Source organism: Arvicola amphibius, chromosome 7, assembly GCF_903992535.2.
Source record: "Arvicola amphibius chromosome 7, mArvAmp1.2, whole genome shotgun sequence".
NCBI lineage: Eukaryota > Metazoa > Chordata > Mammalia > Rodentia > Cricetidae > Arvicola > Arvicola amphibius.
Window position 1 is genome coordinate 43,519,348 of NC_052053.1, and position 23,944 is coordinate 43,543,291.

Consider the following 23,944-nt stretch of genomic DNA (forward strand, 5'->3'; position numbering starts at 1 on the left):
AAAAAAAAAAAGCTAGCAGAGTGAGCCAGGGAAGAAGCGACTGAAGTGGCATTACCCCACTTGTCTCCGCTTCAGTTGGCATCCCTCAGTGGTGGACTGTAATCTGTAAGCCAAATAAACCCTTTCTTTCCTAAGTTGCATTTGGTCGTGGTTTTTATTGATCATGGTTTTTGATTTATCACAGCAACACAAAGCATAGAACACCAACGATAACAGATAGCAGAAATGCCCCCAAGAATTGCACCTCAGATACCAGGAAAGACCCCCACACCCGGAAGGTACAGCTTATTGCAAAGGAATCAGTGAGAAATAAGAGGGTGCTGGGCATGACTGCTTCCCAGCTAGGGCTGATGACTTGGCCACAGCCACAACACTGGAGACAGCATTGGCTTTCCTCACATGGCACTGAACACTGGAGACAGCACTGGCTTTCCACACGTGGCACTGAACACTGGAGACAGCATTAGCTTTCCACACGTGGCACTGAACACTGGAGACAGCATTAGCTTTCCACACGTGGCACTGAACATAGGTAACCAACCATAAAATGAGACCACAGATGGGCTCAAGTCTCCAAGACCAAAACCATTTCACTAAAACCAGAATCAACCAGAATCAATCTGTAAAGGTTTACCCAAGTCAACTAACTTCTAACAGAAAAAATTATTTTAATACTTTCTTCTTCAAAATAACAATCATAGTAAACAATCTAGAAGTAAATTTTATGTTATTGTTTAATATTGCCTAAAGATATCTGGGCCTGAAAAAGCTGACTAGAGATTGCATTGCAAGAATACACTTAGATCATCAGGTCAAAAGGTCACACTAGAAATAGTATCTTTGGCATGCATACACACATGCACATGTGTGTATACAGGCCACCTGCACATACTCCCATATCCACATATAGCTACACCCCATGTCTACACACACGTGCCTGCAGATGCTTATGTGCACACATGGACACCTGCACAGGTCTCCTCACTCTCCATGTGTCTGCACATCTACTTCTGAGAAGTTTTTTTAATACCACCCATCCTGTGCTCCTTGGGATCTGCTTTACCAAGGACTGATCCACGAGTCATCATGCACTGAATCACTTGACACCTCCTGCAGAAAATCCCACCAGAAACCAGTACAACACCTGGTCTTCACGCTGCTGGAGACTTGAGAGGCAATATGAGATGGGCGGCCTTCCCAGCACAGTTGGTGAAGGCACGGTAGGCACCCACACACTGGAGGACTCAGAAAGCAGTGCGTGTAAGCAGAGCCTGCTGAAGCCAGAAGACCCAGATCCCCACTACTGCCTTGTACCTGAAACATCCTAATAAAACCCAATGTTGTGGCATGGTGCACAGAAGGCAGGGGTATGTCTTAGCTGTCACGCCACATGGCCTAGACAGCTGCTGCCTGACACCTAAGGTGCTATACTTCTCGTCCAAACTCTGCGTTCTGAGATGGTCTCCAGGACAGGCCACGTGCTGACTCATCACAGCAGAAGTTGCATAGAAATGCAGCTTCCTGCCTCTACAATGGATCTTCCAGTGCTTCATGAAAAATAATCAAATTCCAAGGCAACAAAAAAGTCATGTGTAGCCCTGGAGGCCAGGAGCTGGGGACACTATCAGCAGAAGGAGTTGTGACAACCACACACATGGTTAACAGAAAGCCAGCTTATTACTTTATTACATTTCAGTGCTTTCTTAAAATAAATATAACATCAAGTGCACAGTGAGAAATGAAGACACACAAGGGACAGCTGGTGACAGGCGGCCAGACTTTAATGCTCATACAGCACGGTGCCACCCTGACTGGATGAAGAGAAAGATGACAACCTCACCTCCTCTGGGTTCCGTCCCAGACTCCTTTCCTGTCTACCTGGGTGGCCGACACTTGTCTAACTTTCCTCCATTACCTTCGCTTCCCTCCTGCAGTTCAGATTCAAGTAACACTCTCAAAAAGAAATGTGCAAAACTAAACGTGGCTCCAGGGTCTTCTCACAACTGATCCATCGCTGGGCACGTCTGCTCCCCAGGAATGTCTGCTCTGACGAAGTCACCACAGGGATCAGGGGAAAAGGACCCGAAGCAGCTACACCATTCTGAAATAACTGCAAATAACCAAGTTTTTAAAGAGGCAACAAAAAAGAATTACCAACCTCACCTGAGACTGCACATCCCGCTGAGCATGTGCTTCTCCAGAAGCAAGAACTATGGTAGGCAAGCCAGGACATGACAGCACCACAAAGTAGCCGGCGGCCAAAGGGGGGAAAGTACACTACTATACCAAAATCTGCCTTTATTAAAGTGAACAAATCAGCACATTCCCAGACCTAACCAGTGGTGGTTGAAGCCGGCTTAGGCTGCCTGCTTCCAATGAGGCCAGCATCAGCTAGCAGTACCCCATAACCCTCCCAACTGTGTGGCAGAAATAATCACTCCAAATATGTAAACGTCATTTTAGCAGAAGACAAACTTTGCTGATTTCAGTGCTTTTAGTGAACTGATATTTTCAGTAAACTTTTTCTGAGCAGCAAGGAACAGGATTTTTTTTTTTTTCAGAAATCTTAGAACTGGATATAAAGGTTGGCAGTAGACACAGTCAATAAATATCATACAATTTCTAAAATGAAAAAGATTTCCCATACGAACTCCTTTTATGAAGACATTCAAACACCCTGACCCGAGAACAAGCCTCGGCCCTATAATCACGCATGATTACAGCTGGCCAACATGGGGCATCAGGCAATGTGCAAAGGGGTGGGTGAAGGGAGGCCAGAGAGCAGATCACATTTAACTTATCCTGAAGAACTTCAAGTGAGGGTTCACAGCCCAGGACCTCACTCCACGATGTCCCTTATTCTGGAGATCTCAGCGGTCAGCAGGGCGACAGCAGCTGTGCCCATGAAAAACAGCACTCACTCCTGTATTCTCCGTGCCCGGCGTCCATGTGTGCAGGGGTGAGAGGATCTTCTCTGTTCTGTAGGAACCTCTGTAAACACTGTCTGTGGCTCCTCACATTTCGTACCGAATGAATGAAAATAATAAATAAGAATCCGTCAGCACATCCTCTCAGTCCTGGTTGCCATGGTCACTTACGAGTCTGGGTCTTCTTTGGCACTGTGGGCCGCTTGGGCTGCCACAAGTGGTTATGGATTGTGAGTGCATCCACGCTGACGGACATGGTCTTGGCTGGGATCAGGTTAAACTGCTTTCGGTCTGAGCTGTATTTATACAGTTTGTCAATCATCTTCTTGGTGATACTCTTTGGCCCTGTGCCAGTGAGTTTGTAGATTTCTTCAGTGTCAGGTTGGTAGCAGTAGAGCGCCCTGAACTGGCACCCCGCATCTCGAAACAGAATGATGTAATGGTTGGCATCACATTTCTCCAGCTCCTGGGGAATGGGAAGAGATGGGAAACACTGAATGACACTCTTACACCCCAGGTCACCATAACTGCCTAATGGGGAGATATTATTTCAAGGTAGTACGTATCTAATAGCACCCATTTCTAAGAAAAGTGTGGTGGCACATGCCTTTAATCCCAGCACTCAGGAAGCAGAGGCAGGCAGACCTCTGTAAGTTCAAGGCCAGCCTGGCCTACAGAATGAGTTCCAGGACAGTCAGGGTTACAAACAAACAAACAAACGAGCTCTATTAAAAAAACAACAACAACAACAACTTTAAGACAACAAAGGAAGAAACTGAGAAAAATAACAGAGATGAAAGCCCATCTGTGTTCCTGGACTGGTGGTAGAAGTAACACTGTGAGAGTGGCCATCCTACCAAAAGCAACCTACAGATTCAATGCAATTCCAATCAACACTCCAGTGACACTTTCCACAGAAGTAGAAAAAATAATTACTGTGGGAAAATGCTCTTGTACACTGTAAATATTTGTCACTCATATTAGTTTAATAAAATGCTGATTGGCCAGTATCCAGGCAGGAAGTATAGGTGGGGTGACTAGACTAGGAGAATTCTGGGAAAAGGAAAGGCAGAGACAAAGTCACCAGTCAGACACAAAGGAAGTATGATGAAAATGCCTCACTCATAAAAGGTACCAAGCCACGTGGCTAAACATAGACAAGAATTATGCATTAAGTTAACGAGCTAGTTAATAATAAGCATGAGCTAAAAGGCCAGTTTATAGTTAATACAAGCTTCTGTGTGTTTCTTTAAGACTGAACAGCTGAGGGACCAGGCAGGACAGAAACTTCCATCTACAAATAATCTTAAAATTCATATGGAAGTACCAAAGACCCTAGATAAAAAAGCAATCCTGAACAAAAAGAGAATGTACCTTATATCTGACTTCAAAACATACCCCCAAAGTCAGACATTTGGTGTGGTAAACACCAAGATAGACATGAAGACCATCAGAGAAGAGAAGAGAAGATATAAGGCTACACAGCTACAACCATGTGGTGTTCCAATAAAAAAATTCATCGTGTATGAATGTTTTGTTTGTATATATGTATGAATGTGTACCATATGTGAGTCCCCTGGAATCAGAGTTACAGATGGTTGAAAGCTATCATGTAGGTGCAGGGAACTGAACTCAGGTTCTCTATAAAAACAAAAAAAGTGCTCTTAACTTCTGACCCATCTCCCCAGTCTTTAATTAAGAAGAAAAAATAAAGTAAAGATATACGGCAAAGCCTTATTGAAACCCATTAATTTGTATGTTAATTAGAAAATACGACTTTTGTTTTAAAGGAGTAGAGGTGCCATGCATGCGTGGATAATGTTGCTCCCAAAAAACATGCATTATTAAACAAACAAAAAATAATCTGTGTCAGGCATGGACTACTTCCTTACAAACATATATGATCAAGGATCCCAAAGACCTCAAAACACAGCCTGTTGCCATTGTCCTGGTTGCCTACTATAACTAGACAGTAAGACCTTAACTGCTGATGACACAACATACTTTGGTTGCACAGAAATAAAGCAATAAACAGAAATAAAGAAAACTTCCTCCCTGCTGGACAGCTTTCATTGTGCTAGGAGATGCTACTGGTCATTGGGGAAGAAATGGTCCTAATGGTCTTACTCAGTGCTGGAACTGAGTGTTTTAATGCCAACCTCCAGGGCGAGACGTGCTCACTGACGAAACAATGGCAAGACTACCAGGGGAACAGCCAAACATTTTCTGATAGGTCAAGATCAAGGCAGTCAACATTTCAGCATGAATAGGAAGGGACTCACAAGACCCCACTTCTAGCTAAGGAGCTATCAGTCAGTGATGACTGCTGGAATATAGTCATTTTCCTTTACAGATGTGGCCACTGAAGGTTGCTCGTGCACTAGCGATGGCACATGGTCATGCACAAATGGAAAGCACTAATTAGACTCAGTGGACTATTCAAAGAAGAGGGAGAAGGGAGAGATGGAACTGGGATGGAATGTGGGGTGGGAGTAGGGGGAAGGTAGTATAATCAAAATACACTGTATGAAATTCTCAAAGAAAATATTTTAAGATTATATATAAAAAGAGACAAGAAGAGAGGAGAAGGAAGAGGGGAGGAGAAAGGGGGAATGTGATGTGGGAGGGTCTTCTGTTTTGTGTTGATTTCATTGGTTAATAAAGAAACTGCCTTGGCCATTTGATAGGCCAGCCCTTAGGTGGGTGGAGTAGACAGAACAGAATGCTGGGAAGTGAGGAAGAGGGAAGTGAGGCAATCGCCATGCCTCTCCTCTCTGGGTCAGTCACCATGAAGCCAGCCACCAGGTCAGACATGCTGAATCTTTCCCAGTAACCACCACCTTGTGGTGCTACACAGATTATTGGAAATGGGTTAAGCAAGATATGAGAATTAGCCAATATGAGGCTGAGACTAATGGGCCAGGCAGTGTTTAAATGAATACAGTTTCCATGTAATTATTTCGGGTAAAGCTATCCGGATGGCGGGAAGCGGCCCGCCGATCCTCACTACAAATGGAGGACAGAGTGAAGCATGTTTTCCTGGTGGCAGCAGTTTCTCGGGTCTGCTCTGCTTGCTGGAGGCAAGCAAGCACTCTCGTCTAAGAGAGGCTTCCTGACTCAGCTTTAGCTGCAAAACCCTGCAGCTCTTTTAAGAGGTCTTGCCACGAACCACTTAAACGGTGTTGATGAAAAGCTGAACGCATGCTTTTCAGTTTTCAGCAGTAGCAGAAAAAAAGCTGTGCCGTTTTAAAATGCTGGCTTTCTGGGCCGTCCTGCCAGGGCAAACTCTGACTCTTTAGGCAGGCAGTCTGACTGAGTGTGGTCTGTGAGCAGAATGCTACAGCTTGCTTGCTGGCAGGGACCTTGAAACACTGTAGAGTTGTGGTGATGAACAGGTCTCTGGCCGGTACCTCCGCCATGAGGCTGGAAAGCTAAGGAATGGGCTGGATCTAGCCATCAAAGCCACAGCTTAAATCCTCTCCATAAAGACTCATGAGGTCAGAAAAAGGGAGATATACAGTAAAGAGAGATTCAAAGTCAAAGAAAAGCTCTAAATGGTTTACAGTGTGTTAAAAATATTTGCAGGCTAAAGGTTAAAGTTCTTAAAAGTAAAAAAGAAAAAAAAGGGAGTAGTTGGGTGTGGTGGTACACACCTTTAATCCCAACACTTGGAAGGCAGAGGTAGACTGACCTCTGTGACTTCAAGGGGCAGAGGTAGACTGACCTCTGTGACTTCAAGGGGCAGAGGTAGATTGACCTCTGTGACTTCAAGGGGCAGAGGTAGATTGACCTCTGTGACTTCAAGGTGTGGCAGGACACACCTTTAATCCCAATGCCTGGGAGGCAGAGACAGACAGACCTCTGTGAGTTCAAGGACAGCCTGGTCTACAGAGTTATTCCAGGACAAAGATATACAGAGAACCTGTCTCAAAAAGTAAAACTAAAAATAAACAGAGGTTAAGTAAAGCCGCCTAAAGATGGAAAATACACAGAGAACCTTGATACTGTAAGCTATTATGCTCTCTTTGAATTGTTCGAATGCCGAGGAAGGAGCAACAGCTGCTAAAAGATATTTGTTTATAAGTGCTGCTGAACTAATCCATAGATATCTTGAAAATAGCTTGACTTCAAAATTTGGATCTAAGGTTATGATGCTTTGGAAAAGTCCTTCTTTTGTTTTCACAGAGGATGAGACCCTGTGGATTGCTTCTATCCCAATATGGTATGATAGACCACGCCCTCCTGAAAGGTTGCTGTGAACACCTTCAGAAAATTACTTCACTCAACTGCTGACTGAGATGACCCTGGCACACAGGTTACATACACCATAAAAGATCTGATTAACAGCGCCCCCATTCAGCACAAAGCAGTTTGGAGAGATATAACTGTGCCCATATTCCTAAATATTGCTTATAAATGTTCTTTTACATTTAAAGGGGGATATCATATAGATATGAATAATTTGCATTGGTATCGATTTTAAGGTCAATTTTGTTATATGTATATGTATTTCTGCTCTTGATTAAGGTATTGTGATTGTGTAGTTCATTTAAAAATGTAATGTATAATTAGGAAATATAGGTTGTTAATGGATAATCGTCAATAATAATCAAGCTTGTAGTCAGTTAGATTTTCGAGATATATAGAGATATATTTCAGTTAGATAGGCATTCTTCATATCTTTCAAAGACTACAGAATATGGCATTAAATGTTTTAATAACTTAGGGTTTCTCATGACAAAGAGACACATCTGCTCCTGGCAGCACCAATCTCCTTCAAGAGGATGATGGGCATCGAAGAGGATCCTTATGGAGTTTGATAGCCATTTGGGCAAGAAACTGCTCTTGCCTAGACTGTTGCATAAACTGGACACAAAGAACCCACAAAGAGAGGACTGCTGAACTTGCCTAAAGGTGAGATGATTCTTTGGGGTTCCTGACTCATGAAAGAGTCTACGAGATATTCTGCAGGACACAGCAGATAGTGACTGAACTGTCTTTGAAATTTCCTGCTTCATGGAAATGTTGGCTGGAAACTATGGGCCTGTAGGCCGAAGATTGATGCCCCAACGGTACAGAGGAACTTTGGGTGACTGTCCAGGCAGCGAAATGTCTCTGTGATTTCTAGAGTTTTGTAAGTTGCTTACTTCTCATTTACTTAGGTAATATTATATCCTTCTGGAGTCTTTGATGGCATTGAAGAATAGATAGAGTTGTTTTCCTTTGTTATAAGATAAAATAGATATAAATATTGTAACTGTAATTCTTACTTGATAACTGTTTTATTATATGTAATTTTGCTATGTTAAAGTTAAAGCCTTCTTTTTTTGTTTAAACAGAAAAAGAGGAAATGATGTGGGAGGGTCTTCTGTTTTGTGTTGATTTCATTGGTTAATAAAGGAACTGCCTTGGCCATTTGATAGGCCAGCCCTTAGGTGGGTGGAGTAGACAGAACAGAATGCTGGGAAGTGAGGAAGAGGGAAGTGAGGCAATCGCCATGCCTCTCCTCTCTGGGTCAGACGCCATGAAACCAGCCACCAGGTCAGACATGCTGAATCTTTCCCAGTAACCACCACCTTGTGGTGCTACACAGATTATTGGAAATGGGTTAAGCAAGATATGAGAATTAGCCAATATGAGGCTGAGACTAATGGGCCAGGCAGTGTTTAAATGAATACAATTTCCATGTAATTATTTCGGGTAAAGCTAGCCAGGTGGCAGGAAGCGGCCCGCTGATCCTCACTACGAAAATGGAAAAGAGATAAAGGGATGGGTGGTGGGAGAAAACAAGTTCTTCCAGAGGTACCAATTTTACCACTAAAAACAAGTAAGCAAGGAAGAGGGCTTGGTAGTAATTACTAAAACACAATTTCTAATGAAAGACAGGACACTGTTCTGTATTTTTCTGGTACCCCAAGGTCAGCAACACATTCGTAAATCCCCCTGAAATATGGGGCCACTTGCTTTCATAGCTTTCTCTTACAAGAATTCCATTCCTGCCAAGTTAAGGAACCATGCTAGAGCTCATCCCTAATTTCAGGTGTCTACAGCCAGAGACCTCCTGGGTATGCATCTTGCTCAAGATCAGCACATGGTTCAGAGAACTCTACCATTCCCCCTCCACTAACTGTGCCCTGAGCCAGCATAGCACTTCCTCTGTTACAGGCAGGACCCAAAGTCACTGCTAACTCAGGTGTCATTTGCTCCCTATGAAATCAGGTCGCTCTCCAGGCTCTGCCCTCTAAAGGTATGCAGAAGCATACTCCTTCCCCCAAGCTCCCTCCAGAGGCCCTGCTTCTCGTTTCATCTGCTCTCTGACCCTCTGAGGGGTCAATCAGTTCTTGTCTTCCTCTGCTCATATCCATACCATCATTTTACTCAGGGTAAAGCCAGTCTTGGTCTTGCTTTGACTCACAGAGGCCCAGTGCCCTGTGACCTCTGACCAGACCTGACCAGACCCTGAGCCCAGAGTCCCTCTCTCACCTGCCCTTGAACTGCACATCCTGTCTTTCCTGCAACTGCTTGAGTGACAGTTCTGAAGACCTATGGGCTCAACCCCTGGGCACTGTGCCTAGGGAAGCTCTACCCAGGCCCTGCTGCTGCTGTTGTACTTTTTCAATTACCTTGCTTGCTGTCTGAAGTCCAAACGCTGTGAATCCAAGTCTGATGGGAATGAGACGTTCATATTCACCTTTCAAGCCTGGCTGTCTTCTTGTATGACTCACAGAACCAACATGGATTCCACGACCCTAGATAGTAGCCCACTCGATGTACCTGTCCTCCCTGGTCACTGCACACTGTCCGCCAATATCCACTCTGAAAGCACTCACTATGCAGATGTGGGCCTCCCTCCTCACCACCCAGACTAAAAGCTCCCAAATGGAAAGCATGTCAAACCCTGGCTCTGACCCGCATTTTCTCATTGCCTTCTGCACCCTGACATTTGGTAATGCTACTACCTTTTCTTGTTCTTTTGTTGAGCCAAAGTCTTATACTACAATCAGGCTAGCCCCAAACTCACAGTAATCCTCCTGCCTCAGCCTCTAAATGCTGAGATTACAGACATGAGCTACTATACCCAGACCTAGAAGGGAAGGTGACAACACAGTAAAGACAAGCCATATTTCACCTGACACAACTTTTAAGCTCTTGGTGACTCAGGTACCCAAAGTGCTTCCAAGGCCTGCCCTTCTCTCTAACACCTGTCTCCAACCATGGGCACTCACTAGCAGGACAGCTGGGTCACCTGCTTCCTTTCTGTCTCAAGTATACCAAACTATTTATACTTGCTCTTCATTTAAAAACATCTAATCTACTCTTGGGAGAGGATGTGCTTGATAGCAGGGTACTTGTGTATATGCAAGCATAAAGCTCTGGGTTCCACTGCTAGTACCACCACCAACAAAACCCCGCCACAAACAACATATCCATATATCCCCCACAGGAATGTGCGCCATTGGACCAGTGTCCTGGCCCTCTCAGGGCCCAAATACCATGGAGACCACAAACAGAAGTGTCTTCTTCCCCAGCTAGAAAGCCTTATGTTTTTAGCTCTGTCCCACATAAAACCATTAACTGAATTTTTAATGAAGCAAAGCTCCATCTTTCTCCACCTTTCAAAATTCTGTCTTCTGTGGGGCCCCCAAGCCTGGTCCCTATAGGAGTTCTGTGTTTAGGCCTCAGGACACATCCTCTACTCCCTGGTAATCAGGAGAAAAAGACTCCATGGCTATTCAGTAACAGGGTAGCTTAAAATAAGAGAAAGAGAACACACCTCTGAGCAAACACCAAGGACTAATAGAATTGTAATCTACATGCACCTTTCATTCTAAATATAACCGTCAAGAAATTTGACACTTGCCTCCAATATTGAATTCTTGTGAGGTTCATTCACTTTTCCAGCCAGACAGCAGTGAGAGATGGCATTGTGAATAATCGGTTTGTTTGATTTACTACTGGGCTCCTTAAAGAGTTTAGGACCTAAGGAAACCAGATCAAAATTTGCAAAATTAATAACAAAGGCCAAACACACACAAAAGGTCAACACTTTTCTCAGCAGAAAAATACAGAAAGCTTCGATCATGGACAGTTATGCATTTTTGAAAACAGACCATAAGGACCTCTTCAAATCTACTCAAAAGAATTTGCAATTATAAATTTTTTTTAAAAAAAAAAAGCAGATTAAAGTACTGTAGCTACTCTCTGACTTGAGTCTTTTTATTATATAAATTACAAACCCAAAAACCTGAAAACCTAAGTTTCCAAGTGCCCAGGATGTGTGAACCTGCTTTAGCTCTCCCCTAAAAAGTAGTAGGGACTTGGCATTATTTATTGCCCATGAGACAAATGTGAGGACAGGTCAGAGCCTCCCTGCTATGGATACCTGGCATTTAGACACAGCTCTGACACTGGATAAATATTTAATTTCAAAAAATACCTTTTGGTCAAAATAAAGATGTATTTTAAGGAGTGTTACACCTGGGTGCTCCTGTGCCCAATATACTCTAAAGAGGGTGTGTGGCTGTTACCTGTGTACTCTGCCACAGAGGCCAAAGAAGAAGCTGCCGATGCAGTTTCCCAGTCTCGGTCTGTGCTCCTACTGGGGTTGCGGCTCAGGATGGGTAAGGCTTCCAGTGATTCAACTCTGCAGGTAGAAAATGACAAGATGCTCTAGCTGTACCATGCTCTTCTATTACCATGGCCACCTGTACCACCAGGGCAAGAAGCATGCCCACTGCTGCAACAGGGCCTTCCTGTGAAGGTGGAGGATCTGCTAAGATTTTACTAGCTATTTCCAGAGGGTGCCACCAGAGAGTGCAGGGAGTGAATGATGCAGGCTCAAGAACAGAGGACAAAGCACAGGTGACTCAGCTGTCAAATAAGTGACGAGACCCAGGGAAAGAGGGAGCACAGTGGGGCTAGTCTGAAAACTCATGCCTCAGATACTCTCTGATTCCTGGCAGGTCTGGGCTACACATGCAGAGATGCTATATCAAACAGTAAATACCAAGGCTGAAGACTGAGAAAACTGCTTAGAAGGTAGGCTGATGCTCTCTAGGCACGCTGACGGGGCTGACAGTAGAATTTAGCTGGGTAACCAACTTCCAGAAAAAAACTAAAGCACTATTCAAGATTGTCCTCCACAAGGCCTAGACACTAGGGAGGCAGGAACACGCCTCTTCACAGATGGCATTCACAGATGCCAATACATGACACCATCCACATGAACCCTGGCTACAACAAGTCAGAAACATGTACGGGTTCTTAAACCTGCAGTAAAAATGCACTGATGTCTGGACAGGCACCCACAGCACCTGTAAAATTACTTTGTAATGCAAAGGGGAAGTTTCAAAAGCTTGTGGAAAACAAAATACCACTTTTTTGTTGTTGTTGTTGTCTTTTTTGTTTTCCGAGACAGGGTTTCTCTGTGTAGCTTTGGAGCCTGTTCTGTCCTGGAACTCACTCTGTACACCAGGCTGGCCTCGAACACACAGAGATCCACCTGCTTCTGCCTCCCAAGTGCTGGGATTAAAGGTGTGCACCACCACCACCTGGCTGGAAACACCACTTTTAATGATCCAAATATCCCAAAAGCACTGGGCCCTGCCTGCCTACAACCTGAGAAAGATATTCACACTTCAGTTGTCCCAGTTGAGAGCATGTGACTCCATTGGGGGTGGGGGGGAGACGACGAGCAGGCTGCAAAACTGTCAAGATCAGAAAAGATGGTAGACAGTCCTGAATTAACAGCATTTCAACAAATCCAGGCTGGGCAACGGTCGGTGTTAGTTATGGGGGCAATAGATGACAGAGGACTAGACAGATTGGGATCAGAAAAAATGATGATTTGACAAGTACGATGGTATGAGATACACAATGAAGTATGTGGGCAATGGGGCTAGGTGTCACCCACTTACTCCTGTGCAACAAGAAGGGCACACCTGACAGGGAGGCCAAGGGGAAAGAATGAGGGGGGATGTGACAGAAGCTGCCAAGTCCTAGTGGGGAGGTAGGTTTGATTTCTTCCTAAACACTGTGGAATTGGTTACAAAACATCTCTCCTTCAGCTTGGATCTGGAGGGTTCTCTCTTTCTCTTGGCAAGTGCACTTAGATGCCATAGCTGCTTGGCCTCCTTACCGGTGAGAAGGTGTGCCCCCTGAATGAACACTCTCAGGTTCTGTTGTTGCTGCAGATGCCAAGGACAGGCTGGAGCCAGAGTGCGTGCGACTCAAGTTATCAGCTGCAGAGACAAGAAAGCAGCAGGCTGTGAAGAGCTTTACCAGGCCCATCCCTGCTGCCGTTAACTCACTGTGGCATGGAGCTTCCCTCTGCCAAACCCTGGACGCCCCTTGCTATCTCAAAGCATCACATTTGGTCTCAATTTCTTAAGCCTGTTTGAAGGGATAATCCCCCATTACCCTGCCCGCCTCACACAGGTCTTGAGAAATTACAATGAGATAAAGAGGTCGAGCACTAAACAGCAAATGCAGCGTGGGTGCTGGATGAGGCTGCTTACGGGTGGAGGAACACTTGGTTCCAGAGTCACTACAGGATTCTTCTCGGTGAACTGACTTTGGCCGAGGCTTTTTAGGCTTCGATTTAGGTTTGCCAAGTCCTTGCTCCTCCAAGGCCTGCTGTTGCTTCCTCCGCAAGTATTCCTGTTTAATAAGCTCTCGCCGGGCCTTCTCCTCCTCCTTCCGTAGTCGATCCTCTTCAGCCTTACGCCTAAGAGCAAAGTAGATTCACAAGAGACTGGGTCAGAGGCACTCTTCCTAGATAGGAATCTACCAGCCCCACCTCCTGCAGTTCTCCCCAGGGTACTTCTCTGTGGTTCCCACTGCAGATTACTAGAGCTCTGGGAGTATAGGAGCAAGAGACAGTGGTGAAAGGGGTAGGATGGGACTGAATCACCTGGTAGACTCTCTGGAGAGCGCTGGGACCACAGACAACTTATTTCCTGTGCTACACACTTACAGGACTCATAGGGCTGATATGAAAACTAAGGATCACCCAAAGGAATTATCTGACGCGATAGCTGTGCAGATGTGTACTGTCATGGCTAGTAAATGGTAAGTGGCAAGAGCAGGAATGAGGGATGAGTGAAGGGGCTGTGAGATGCTATCCCAACTTGGGTGTTCCAGTCTGGCCCTGTATACCATCTATATGCATGGCTAGCTGTCCCACTGGACACAGCTGGAGGCTGCTGAGGAAGAGGTTACCGGGCTTCATCTCGCTTGAGCTCCACTTCAGCCTCCAGCTGCTGCTTGCGCGCACGAGCCTCTTCAGCCTTGCGCTGCTGTTTCAGAAGGAAGGCTGCCCTCTTCTTAGCAAGCTCATCTTCTGCTTTCTGTTCATCCTACAAAACCCATCACTTTACAGTCAGTGACAATACAAGAAACCCTTTAAGCTATCCAATCAGGCTTACCTTGATCAAGTATGGACTGTAACATACACTTAGAAAATCTGACTTCTTTGGGAGAGAGGGAGACAGGGTCTATGTAGCCTGTTTTGGCCTCCCCATGCAAACCATGCTAGGTTCAGACTCAGTGATCTGTCTGCCTCTGCTTGCCAAAGGCATGCACTACCACGCCCAGCTCTGACACCTTAATTAATGAATGAGCTTAACATATGTGTATACACGGTGACACAAACAGAAAGAAGTCCAAGCCATCAAAACGGCCTCAGTTAGAAGACCTTCCACATGGCAATGTGACTGCATTCATACCATACAAAGAACAAATGGGAATGAGGAGATGGCTCAGCAGAGAAAATGTTTGCTGGGCAAGCATGAGGTTCTGAGTTCAGATCCTCAGAACCCACAAAAAGGTCAGATAGGAAAGACAGCCTGCCTGTAATCCCAGCACATGAGACATAGAGATAGGGAACTTGTGGAGCAAACTAGCTAGCCAAGCTGACTAAAATGGTAAGCTCTGATTTCTGTAAGACACCTTGCCTCAGTATATAAGGGTCTATGGACATACTACCCTGAACTCATCCTATCGTGTCTAATACATAAGGTGGAGAACAATCAAGGAAGACACCCAATACCAACCTCTCTCTCTCTCTCTCTCTCTCTCTCTCTCTCTCTCTCTCTCTCTCTCTCACACACACACACACACACACACACAAATATCAATAAAATGTGTGTCTTATAAGGCTGAGACTATGCCACGTGGTCAGGAGAAAAGAGAATGGTTAGGACAGAAGAGCAACCCCAAAACCCACACTTCTCTGTACCTCTGAGAAAGTGTAGGGCAGAGAAACAGAGGTATCTGTAAAGCTTCTCTGCAGCCAGGCTTCCGTGCCAGGGGTGGGCAAACTGCAGCACGCAGGTCATATCTGGCCTGGATGTCTTTGTACAGCTTTCAAGTCCTGAGCACTTTTTACAATTTAAAATAACCAAAATGTCATTCAAAAATCAAGTATTTCAAGACTCATGAAAATTATCAGGTTCTAGGGTGTGCTGCCTGTAACATCTGACCCTCAGGATGGAGGCTTCTGTAGCCCACAAAGTCAAACATGTTTCTCCCCTGGCTTTTTATGGAGTCAGCTTAGAACAGTAGTTCTTGAGACGCCCTCATACGCGAGGTGATGTAAGCACACCTCATGACCACTCACCTTGAAGAAGAAACCAACACCAGGCTTCTGGTCGCCATCTCCACCAAGCTCTGCTGAGCTTTCATGGCCAACCACCTCCCCATCCTCGTCAGGGGCCTTCAGGTCAGAGAGGTCCACCTCAATGAGGCTGGCCTTGCTCCTCAATGGCTCTTCCATCAGGGTATGTTCTTTGCCTGAGATGGCAGAGGAGCTCAGCCCCGCCTCTTTCACACTTGTATCCAGACCCTCTTTAAAGTTCATCTGTTCTGATACAATGTTTGCATCTTTGCAAGAGGACTGAACAAATATCCGATGGTTGCTCTCATCATGGAGCCTGTAACTGTCAAAGAGACACTTCTCAGGGGGTTCCCCAGCTGGGTCCGAGGGCGACCGTGGATGGGTGCTTGGGGGCAAAGATCGAGGATGTGGGAGTGTCTCCATACTGGGTGTTGGGGTTTTGCTCCGGGAAGAACTCTGCTGTCTGTCTTTTGGAACCTTCAATTCAGCTGGCCTTCCCGGACGGGAGTTCCGGCCTTGGCCAAGCCGCGGGGGTTTGCGGTGGCCAGGCACACCAGTTGGAGAGAGTGGCTCAACAAAGTGGACTGGGGCCTTTACCTTTTGGTCCTGGCAGTTATTTTTAGCGCCTGGTGTTGGCACTGTGGGGGACTTCATGAGAAGTTGTTCCTGCTGCTGGGAGATCTTCAGTATAGCCTGCTGCAGTGTACTGATGGTCTCATTCAGCTTTTCAATAGACAGGTCACACTCATTCACATCTACCTCGCCAACACTGTCCTCTAGGAGAGCAGCAGAAATCACTCTGTGCTTCTCGCCATCATGCAGAGAAGCTGGGTCCCTGGGTTTATGGAGCTGTACAAATGCCACATCCTGAGACTCACCGATATCTCTCTGATCTTCTTTGACGAGGAATCCTTCAGTTTTACAAGTGCCATCATCCAAGTCCTCCCCATTGTGCTGTGTGAACTCCTTAGTGAAGTGTTCGGGCCTCAGTGGCTGTGGGGCACCATCAGCCTTCCCCTTCTTCACAACATGCAGAAAGGCTGCCTTCCCCAGTTTCAAACGCTGCCGCGCAGACAGCGCCTCCATCTTTTTCTTCTGGGCTTCAATAGCCCTGCGCTTCTCCTCTAGCTGCATGTGGAGCTGCACCAGCTCAGAAGCCAGAAGACTGGCAGGGTCCTTGCTGTGCCTGCCAGGGCTCTGCTCCCTCTTCTGGCGCCATGTCGTCAGAGGAGCTGGGCAGCTTTCAGATGCATCTGGGGTGGTCTTCTGGGAGCTGCTGGTGCTGGACTTGGTCTCACAGCTGTTGAGCCGCTGGAGTTTCCTTTCAGCAAAGCTGGTCATCTTTACACTGCCACTCGCCATGGACATGCTGCTGAGCTGAGAGGTCGTGCTCAGACATGGGCTTGAGCGGCCACTGGCATCATCCTTGTCTTCGTGTTCTTTCACCTTCATATCCTCTTGTAGTTTGGCTGATTCTTCCTCACCAGCGTATCTGGGGATAACCACAGGATGGTCCTCACCAATGAAATCCTGCTCTGCATCCTCTACATCTACCACATCAGAGTCGGAGTCCTGTCTCAGGATAGTCCAGGGTTCTGAGTCATGCGAGCTGGGGCTCTGTGAACCAACATACCACCTCCCTTCATCTTCCTCAGCCCTGCCTACATGGAGGAAGAAGCCATCAGCAGTCTGTCCCTGAGGTAACGGGTCAAATCTACCCATGACCAGAGGCTGCCCTTCTCCTGCAGCTTCTGCTGACTGTGGTCCTACCTCTGCAGGATCAATGCTTGCAGCAAATTCTGAACAAGGAATTGGGGTGAAAGTTCTGTTCAGGTCACGACTGCCATGGTTACCAGTCACTTTCTTCCGTACCAGAGGCTGGGAGCCCTCACTAGGCCTCTTGGACATGGTGGTCCTTGGCCTCCCTTCTCCAAGCTCATCTTCCTTAGTGATAATCTGCTTCTCTTTGGCTGGCCGAAGTACTGCTGGCATCAGGGGCTCTAAGTAAAAACTGTCAGGCTTACTCTCCAGAGTGTCAACCTGTCTCTGGGGAGACCTGATACTTGCTACCAGGCCTGGGGCCTGAGGTGAGGTCCTGGGGATCTCTGGGGAATGAGGAGATACATCTGTCCTGATGATGGCCACAAGTTCTTCCTCCTCATCCTCAATGTTGACATTGCTTAGGAGGCTTTTCCCGTTGGTCTTTCCAGCTGAAGGATGGGGCTGATTCTGTGGGGTAAGGTGGATAATGTTGGAAGCCAAGCTATCTTTGCTGATAGAGCGGGCCAAGCTGATACTGTCACCAGAGCTGGGGTCCACATCACAACTTGCAGCATGATGGAGAGCAAAGGGTGTTGGCTGGGATACAGGCCTGAAACAAGAAGAGAAACTCACTGTTTAAATCCTGAGGGAGAGGAGTTCAAGGTATGAAGAGAGAGGGAGAATACCAATCTTCCACGTAGAAGCCTTATATAAATGCTCTAGGGCAAAAGAGCACCAGAGGCAACTTCAAGTGGGTGAATAACTCAAACATTTTGCTCCCAGCACTCCTTTTCACATGCCCTTTAAAGTAAACAAAGTCTCAATGATCCTTGATTTACTAAACTCAACACACTACAAATGAAAGCTCAGATACTTTTTAAACCCTGAGTAAATATCACCACAAGAAACTTGAAAAATAATAATATATAAAACGTGTGTGTGTGTATTTTAAATACTAATAAAAAAAGACCTATAGTGTAGGTGGCACTACTGCTACTACAGACCTCTCTGACATCTGGCAGACTTTCACATCTCCCTCTATTGCTGGGACATCACAAATCACAGAGCCACTCTGCAAGTACAGAGTGGCTCATAGGAGAGGCAGAGCACAGAATAGAGCAAGCATATACTGGCACTGCTGCAAAAACACTGGCTGCCAGCTCCCTGAAGCAGCTTGGCAAATCTTTAAGGGTCCCTGAAACACATCTGAGAACTGTTGCTTAGTCTAAAGAACACCTAATTAGAAACAGTTCCAAGTTACTCACCTGTTTTTTTTATCTGGCCATGCTACTGCTGCACCTCGTGTCTGACCATCAGCCCGAGTTAAAGAATTAGATCTGTGTCGCTGATCTGTAGTTTGGAGGAAATAAGCACAGTCAATGTTAAAGGACCAACTCTGTACCACTTGTAAATTATTTTAATGTAACAGCCATTTCTCTGGGTAATGAACCCTAACTCAGTCCACAAGGGCACTCAGGAAAGCAGACAACCGGAAGAGTGCGACTTCCAGCTACTCCAGCAAGTGAAGAGCAGTGCAGTCAGTGTGGAGTACACAGGATGCTGGGCAGAACTTAGCAGATTTGAAATGACATTTATACCATAAGGCTATAAATTCTGAGCTGTAGCAATACAAACTAAAATTTATCCTGCTAGGGCTGGAGAGAGCACTGGCTGCTCTTCCAAAGGTCCTGGGTTCAATTCCCAGTAACCACATGGTAGCTCACAACCATCTATAATGGGATCTGATGCCCTCTTCTGGCATGCAGGTATACATGCAGGCAGAGTACTCATACATAAAATAAATAAATCTTTAAACTATGTGTATATATACATATATATATGTATATATACACATATTAACATCAGAAAAAAAAATTCCTGCTTATTAACTAAAATGGATACACATTAGATCAAGATCATTCAATTTTGAGTTATACTATTTTACTAAACTATGAAAGTAAAAAGTATCAAAAGGGAAAATAGAAGAGAATCATGCTCTCACCGGGGACGTCCTCTGCCTGTGACACTTTTTGCTGTTTCTGCCTCAGTGGCAACAAAGGATGGGATGGACTAAATGTGGAAGCTCCTTTCCCACTAAATAAAAATAATTCAGAGAAAATAATGAGTTTATCAAACTTCTTTAAGTTCTAAAGCAAAGGCATAGAGTGGCAAGATGACTCAGCACAGCAGGGCACTGGCAGAGAAAACCTGACAGCCTAAATTCTATTGCTGGGTCGCACACAGTAGAAGGAGAGAACTTACTCCTGCAAGTTGTCCTGACTTCCATATGGATGCTGTGGTATGTGTGTAATCATAAATACACACACATACACAAATTCATATACACAATGTGAAAGTAAAAGGCAAACACATACAAGTAACAGAAACCATTATAAACTTGTACTAAGCTGTGACATAAAAATTCAAGTGACTACCACAAAAGAGACCAGCAAGAGGACAGGGGTGGGAGTAGAGACAATGCATATATATGTATTAAAATGTCACACTCACAAGCCAGGCGGTAGTGGCACATACCTTTAATCCCAGCACTTGGGAGACACAGGCAGTCAGATCTCTGAATTCTTGGCCAGCCTGATCTATATAGCAAGTTCTAGGCCATCTAAGGCTATATAGTGAGACCATGTCTCTAAAACACAAAAGTAAACAGAAAGACCACAAAGATGATTCCACTATACAAACTAATTGAAAGTGCTGAGTATGAGCATGAGCCTAGATGGACAAGTAGGGCACTCCCACAGAGCCGGGAGAACATACTCACATTGTACAGAACAACATGGAAACAGACACATAAAATCCACAACTATTCACACCTTTTCTACTTCTTCAATCAAAGGTTGAATAAAAGAGGATTCATGGCTGTAGCCATAAGGACACTCACTCACAAGAGACCAATGTGTACTGCACAAGCACTGACCAGGTAAGCACTGTCCCACACAGCTACAGTAGCCTGACACCCAACCATGGGGGCTGGCATTAGCTGGCCCAACAGGAAACACACTTACACTGCAGGATAGCTATTTTGCTATTTCACTTTGGGGAAGAACTTGGGAAAGGGACAGTAATAAAGTGTGGACAGGAATCAGAGAGGCATACCCAGGGCTGGCTGTAGTTACTATATGGTTAAGCCCAAAAGACAAAGTCAGGGAAAGGTTCTTCAGAGATGGAGGAGGCACAAGGTAGAGGAGGAGACAAAAGGGGCAAACTGCATTGAAAGGGTGAAAGGCACAGGGAACCCAGAGGAGCCCAGCAGAGGCAGGGGAAGACTTCCCTGCAGAGGGTAAAGATTACAAACCTACAGCCACCCATAGCTCAACAACCAGCTAAAACCAAACAGAATAGAACCAGAATGTATAACAGTGTACAGCTACTCAAGGGAAGAGAAATGATGAATGAGAAAACTTCAGTCACTGTTAGGTAGAAAAGGTCACTGAGCCAGTGCACATGTGATACCAATGCTGCTTTAACCAACGTCCATGTACACATACAAGCTGCATGTACTAGATCTGACCATAAAGATCCAAAACCGGGACTGGATGCAAGGACTGCAATAAGAATACCATGTACTCACATAAGGAGCCATGCAGCTGTGTAGCTCTGCCCTTGAGATGCTGTCACATCTCAGCCACCATCTGTACCCATGGGCTCTGAGCCATACACAGCATTCCATTTCTGCTCCAAAGATCTGATCCTGTCAGTGAGTCTCAGCCCTTAACACTCCCAGCACCACCTGACATACTTCGTGCCCTCTGAACACTCTCTTCCTGGTCCAACCCTCTAGAATCCTTAGTGCCAGTGTCAGAAAGCTGAGGTCCTTTCCAACATGTGTCTAACCAGCCATTCAAAATCACTTCTGAGTATTGTTTTCACCTTAAATCTCAATTCCACATTTTAAGACTATGTTTCCTTTGAAAATACTCTCTCAGCCTCTCCTTCCATACAAGAGGCCCAAACCCCCTCTGAAAAGAGCTCTCTCATCCTTATCCCACATGCCCATTGACCTGGTTGTGGCCAATCAACAAGGATCCAGTCAGCTAAATTCAATTCTAAGTCTTAATGACAAAATCAGTTCTCAAAAAACATTCAAGAGTTCCATTTACTGTCTCATTGTCAAAGCCGTTGCTCACTGAAGCAGATGAATAGTACTGATCACAGGTGAGCGTCCTTCAATCAGACTACATTTCAAAGCACACTTGGACTGTTGCTCAGTCTCTTCTCATTAGACCACTCGTGAAGCTGTATCACTGTGAAGAGACAACGCAGAAAACTCCTTTTTTCCCCTGAGACAGGGTTTCTCTGTTAAATAGTCTTGATTGTCCTGAAACTTGCTCTGTAGGCCAGGCTGGCCTCAAATGCACAGAGATCTGCCTGCCTCTGTCTCCCAAGTGCTGGAATTAAAGGTGTGCACCACCATCGCGCAGTTGAGAAATCTCCTTTCTATACTACAGTTTAATGTATTTAAACTGTATTGATTAATATTACATGAATACTCTTATTTTAAAACCCTGGAACAGACAGAAAGACAGCCAGCTACAGAAGATACTCAGGTGCTTTCCGCATTACCTACTTCAACAAATAGTTTTGGTTTCTCAGGCTACCATATAAGAAGATGGCAAAGTGACCCCAAAAGCAGTATGACAGACTCACAGACACTCGGGCTCCTCTGAGTGGAGGTGGTACCGATGGCTGCCTTCAGAGAGAGGCTGAGTGGGTGGTGGCAGGTCAGCGGGGCTCACGGCAGCAGGGCTACCCAGAAAACTACGTTTGGTTGCGTTGGAGATGGGGACAGGAGGCCGGCTGCTCTTCTGCTGCAACACTGCTTTAGCTGCAGAAATGACAATTACATAGAAATACATCTATTATTTATAGTTACAGCATCAGCAGGAAACAGAAAACCTGTAGCTTTCATAACCATGAAAACAACCCAACTTCTACTTAAAACCAAACTTCTCAAAATTGGTTTTAACAGGTGAGGCCATAGGCTGACCCTCGAAGATTATTACAAATATCTAATTTAAAGACAACACAGACTGGAACATGAACAGACAGGAAAGGCAAGCTTGGGCTTTTGGTCTGTGCAAGCACTGACAGAAAGGGCACCTTGGCCTTTCTAGTTATATGGGCTTCCTCAATTCTCTGGGCTGTCAAGAAAACGGCTATGATCACTCAGTCACCACTCACCATCCTTCAGTTCTTGAATATCTCGGGGCTGCACGAAATCTGGTTTGACATTCTCAAACCACCAGAAGAGCTCAGCAATAAAAACCATAACGTTCGGCTAAAACAAAACACAACCCAGACACAGTAAGGACCTGCTCAAAAGCAGCTGGTTTTAAGCACATGTCTGATGGTAGCTTTACCTTCAGCACTAGGGGAGCGTACAGCATGTCCTCCAGGGTGAGATAGAAACACTTGTTCAGATGTTCGTTGGAAAACTCTCTCAGAAGCCGGATGTTATATAGGCTGTCAGCCATCGACGGAACCTCCTTCAGGCAAATATCTAGTAGATAGGTAGACTGTGTTATGACATGCATATTCTGCTCACAAGGGTGTAGATACCAATTCTGAACTGAAACTTTACATGGCAGGGGTGGTGATGAAGTAGGCAGGATTAAGGGATTTTAAAAGATAGTAAGTTTCACAGGTGACGTAAATGTAGAAAGAAAATATGGGAAATCTCCAGAATCTGCCTTTATAACATAAATCGTATGAGAGTTCCAGAGCGGATTCCTAAAGTGAAGAGTGGCAGCTGCAGCTAGAGATTAGCAGCAGAGCACTCTTGCCTGCCACAGGCAAGGCACTGGATTTCATCCCCAGCATGGGGCAGGCAAAAGATGAACAATAGAAATCACCTTCTAGAGAGATTTGTTTCCGGGTCCACAAGATGGCTCCCCAGGTAAAGACTCTCACCCTGCAAGCCCAACCTCCTGAGTTCAATCCCCAGGATTCACAAAAAGGTAGGAGAAAACCAACTCCACAAAGGCACCCTTTCACCTCCACATTTGTGCCATCACACCAGCATCCACATATATAAATAATATTCAAGTAATTTTTAAAAATGTCTGCATTTTCTTCAGCAAGCAGATACCTCTGCCTGAGGTTAATATCATATTTGCAAAGGGTGGGGGCTAGGATATGCACAAGATTACAATTGTCAATCAAGGTCTCTGATTCTCCAAATGAAGACTACACATAGTACAAGCCTCCTCTACAAAGAGCAACGATCTTTCCAACCTCTCAGGTAGTAAAATTCAGGAAAGCAGCCCCTCTGCTGGGAAATGTGGTACAGGCAGTAAATAAGGACCCCTGAAAGGGCCTCCAGTGTTTGTCTGATGCTCCTTAGCAAAAAAAAAAAAAAAAAAATCAGTAAACAGTAGTTGTAGGATCACAAGACAAATGCACCAAGGCCTCCGAGTTTGTGCCACCTTTTAAAGCGGGGGGATGGGGGGGGGGGGGGAGTTCAGCATAGTCAAGAACAAAAATAAGAAAAAAAATTTTTTTCTTCTTTTGCAAAGATCTCAAATGCTGTCTTCCAGCTAGGTCATTAGTCCAAGAACAGGGTGTGTCAGTATCAAGTGAGGTATTGTTACCTGGTCATGAAACACTGTTTGCAAAATCCTGA

The 23,944-nt window shown here is 45.3% G+C and overlaps 1 protein-coding gene across 3 annotated transcripts in view; it reads right to left on the reverse strand.

The window, feature by feature from the left end:
- Window positions 1–1,658: 1,658 nt before the first annotated feature.
- The window catches only part of Camsap1 (calmodulin regulated spectrin associated protein 1), a 67,975-nt gene continuing 45,689 nt past the window's right edge, over window positions 1,659–23,944 (reverse strand). For 2 of the 3 annotated variants that reach the window (XM_038336471.2, XM_038336473.1), the window contains 12 exons: window positions 22,683–22,822; window positions 22,504–22,600; window positions 21,970–22,147; window positions 19,307–19,398; window positions 18,570–18,654; window positions 15,547–17,914; window positions 14,148–14,284; window positions 13,445–13,653; window positions 13,066–13,168; window positions 11,456–11,571; window positions 10,789–10,907; window positions 1,659–3,393 (listed from right to left, as the gene is read on the reverse strand). In XM_038336471.2, coding sequence (XP_038192399.1) covers window positions 3,091–3,393; window positions 10,789–10,907; window positions 11,456–11,571; window positions 13,066–13,168; window positions 13,445–13,653; window positions 14,148–14,284; window positions 15,547–17,914; window positions 18,570–18,654; window positions 19,307–19,398; window positions 21,970–22,147; window positions 22,504–22,600; window positions 22,683–22,822 — 3,947 coding nt within the window. In that variant the 3' untranslated portion in view covers window positions 1,659–3,090. The remainder of the gene's footprint in view (window positions 3,394–10,788; window positions 10,908–11,455; window positions 11,572–13,065; window positions 13,169–13,444; window positions 13,654–14,147; window positions 14,285–15,546; window positions 17,915–18,569; window positions 18,655–19,306; window positions 19,399–21,969; window positions 22,148–22,503; window positions 22,601–22,682; window positions 22,823–23,944) is intronic. The other variant, XM_038336472.2, reaches the window with a different exon arrangement.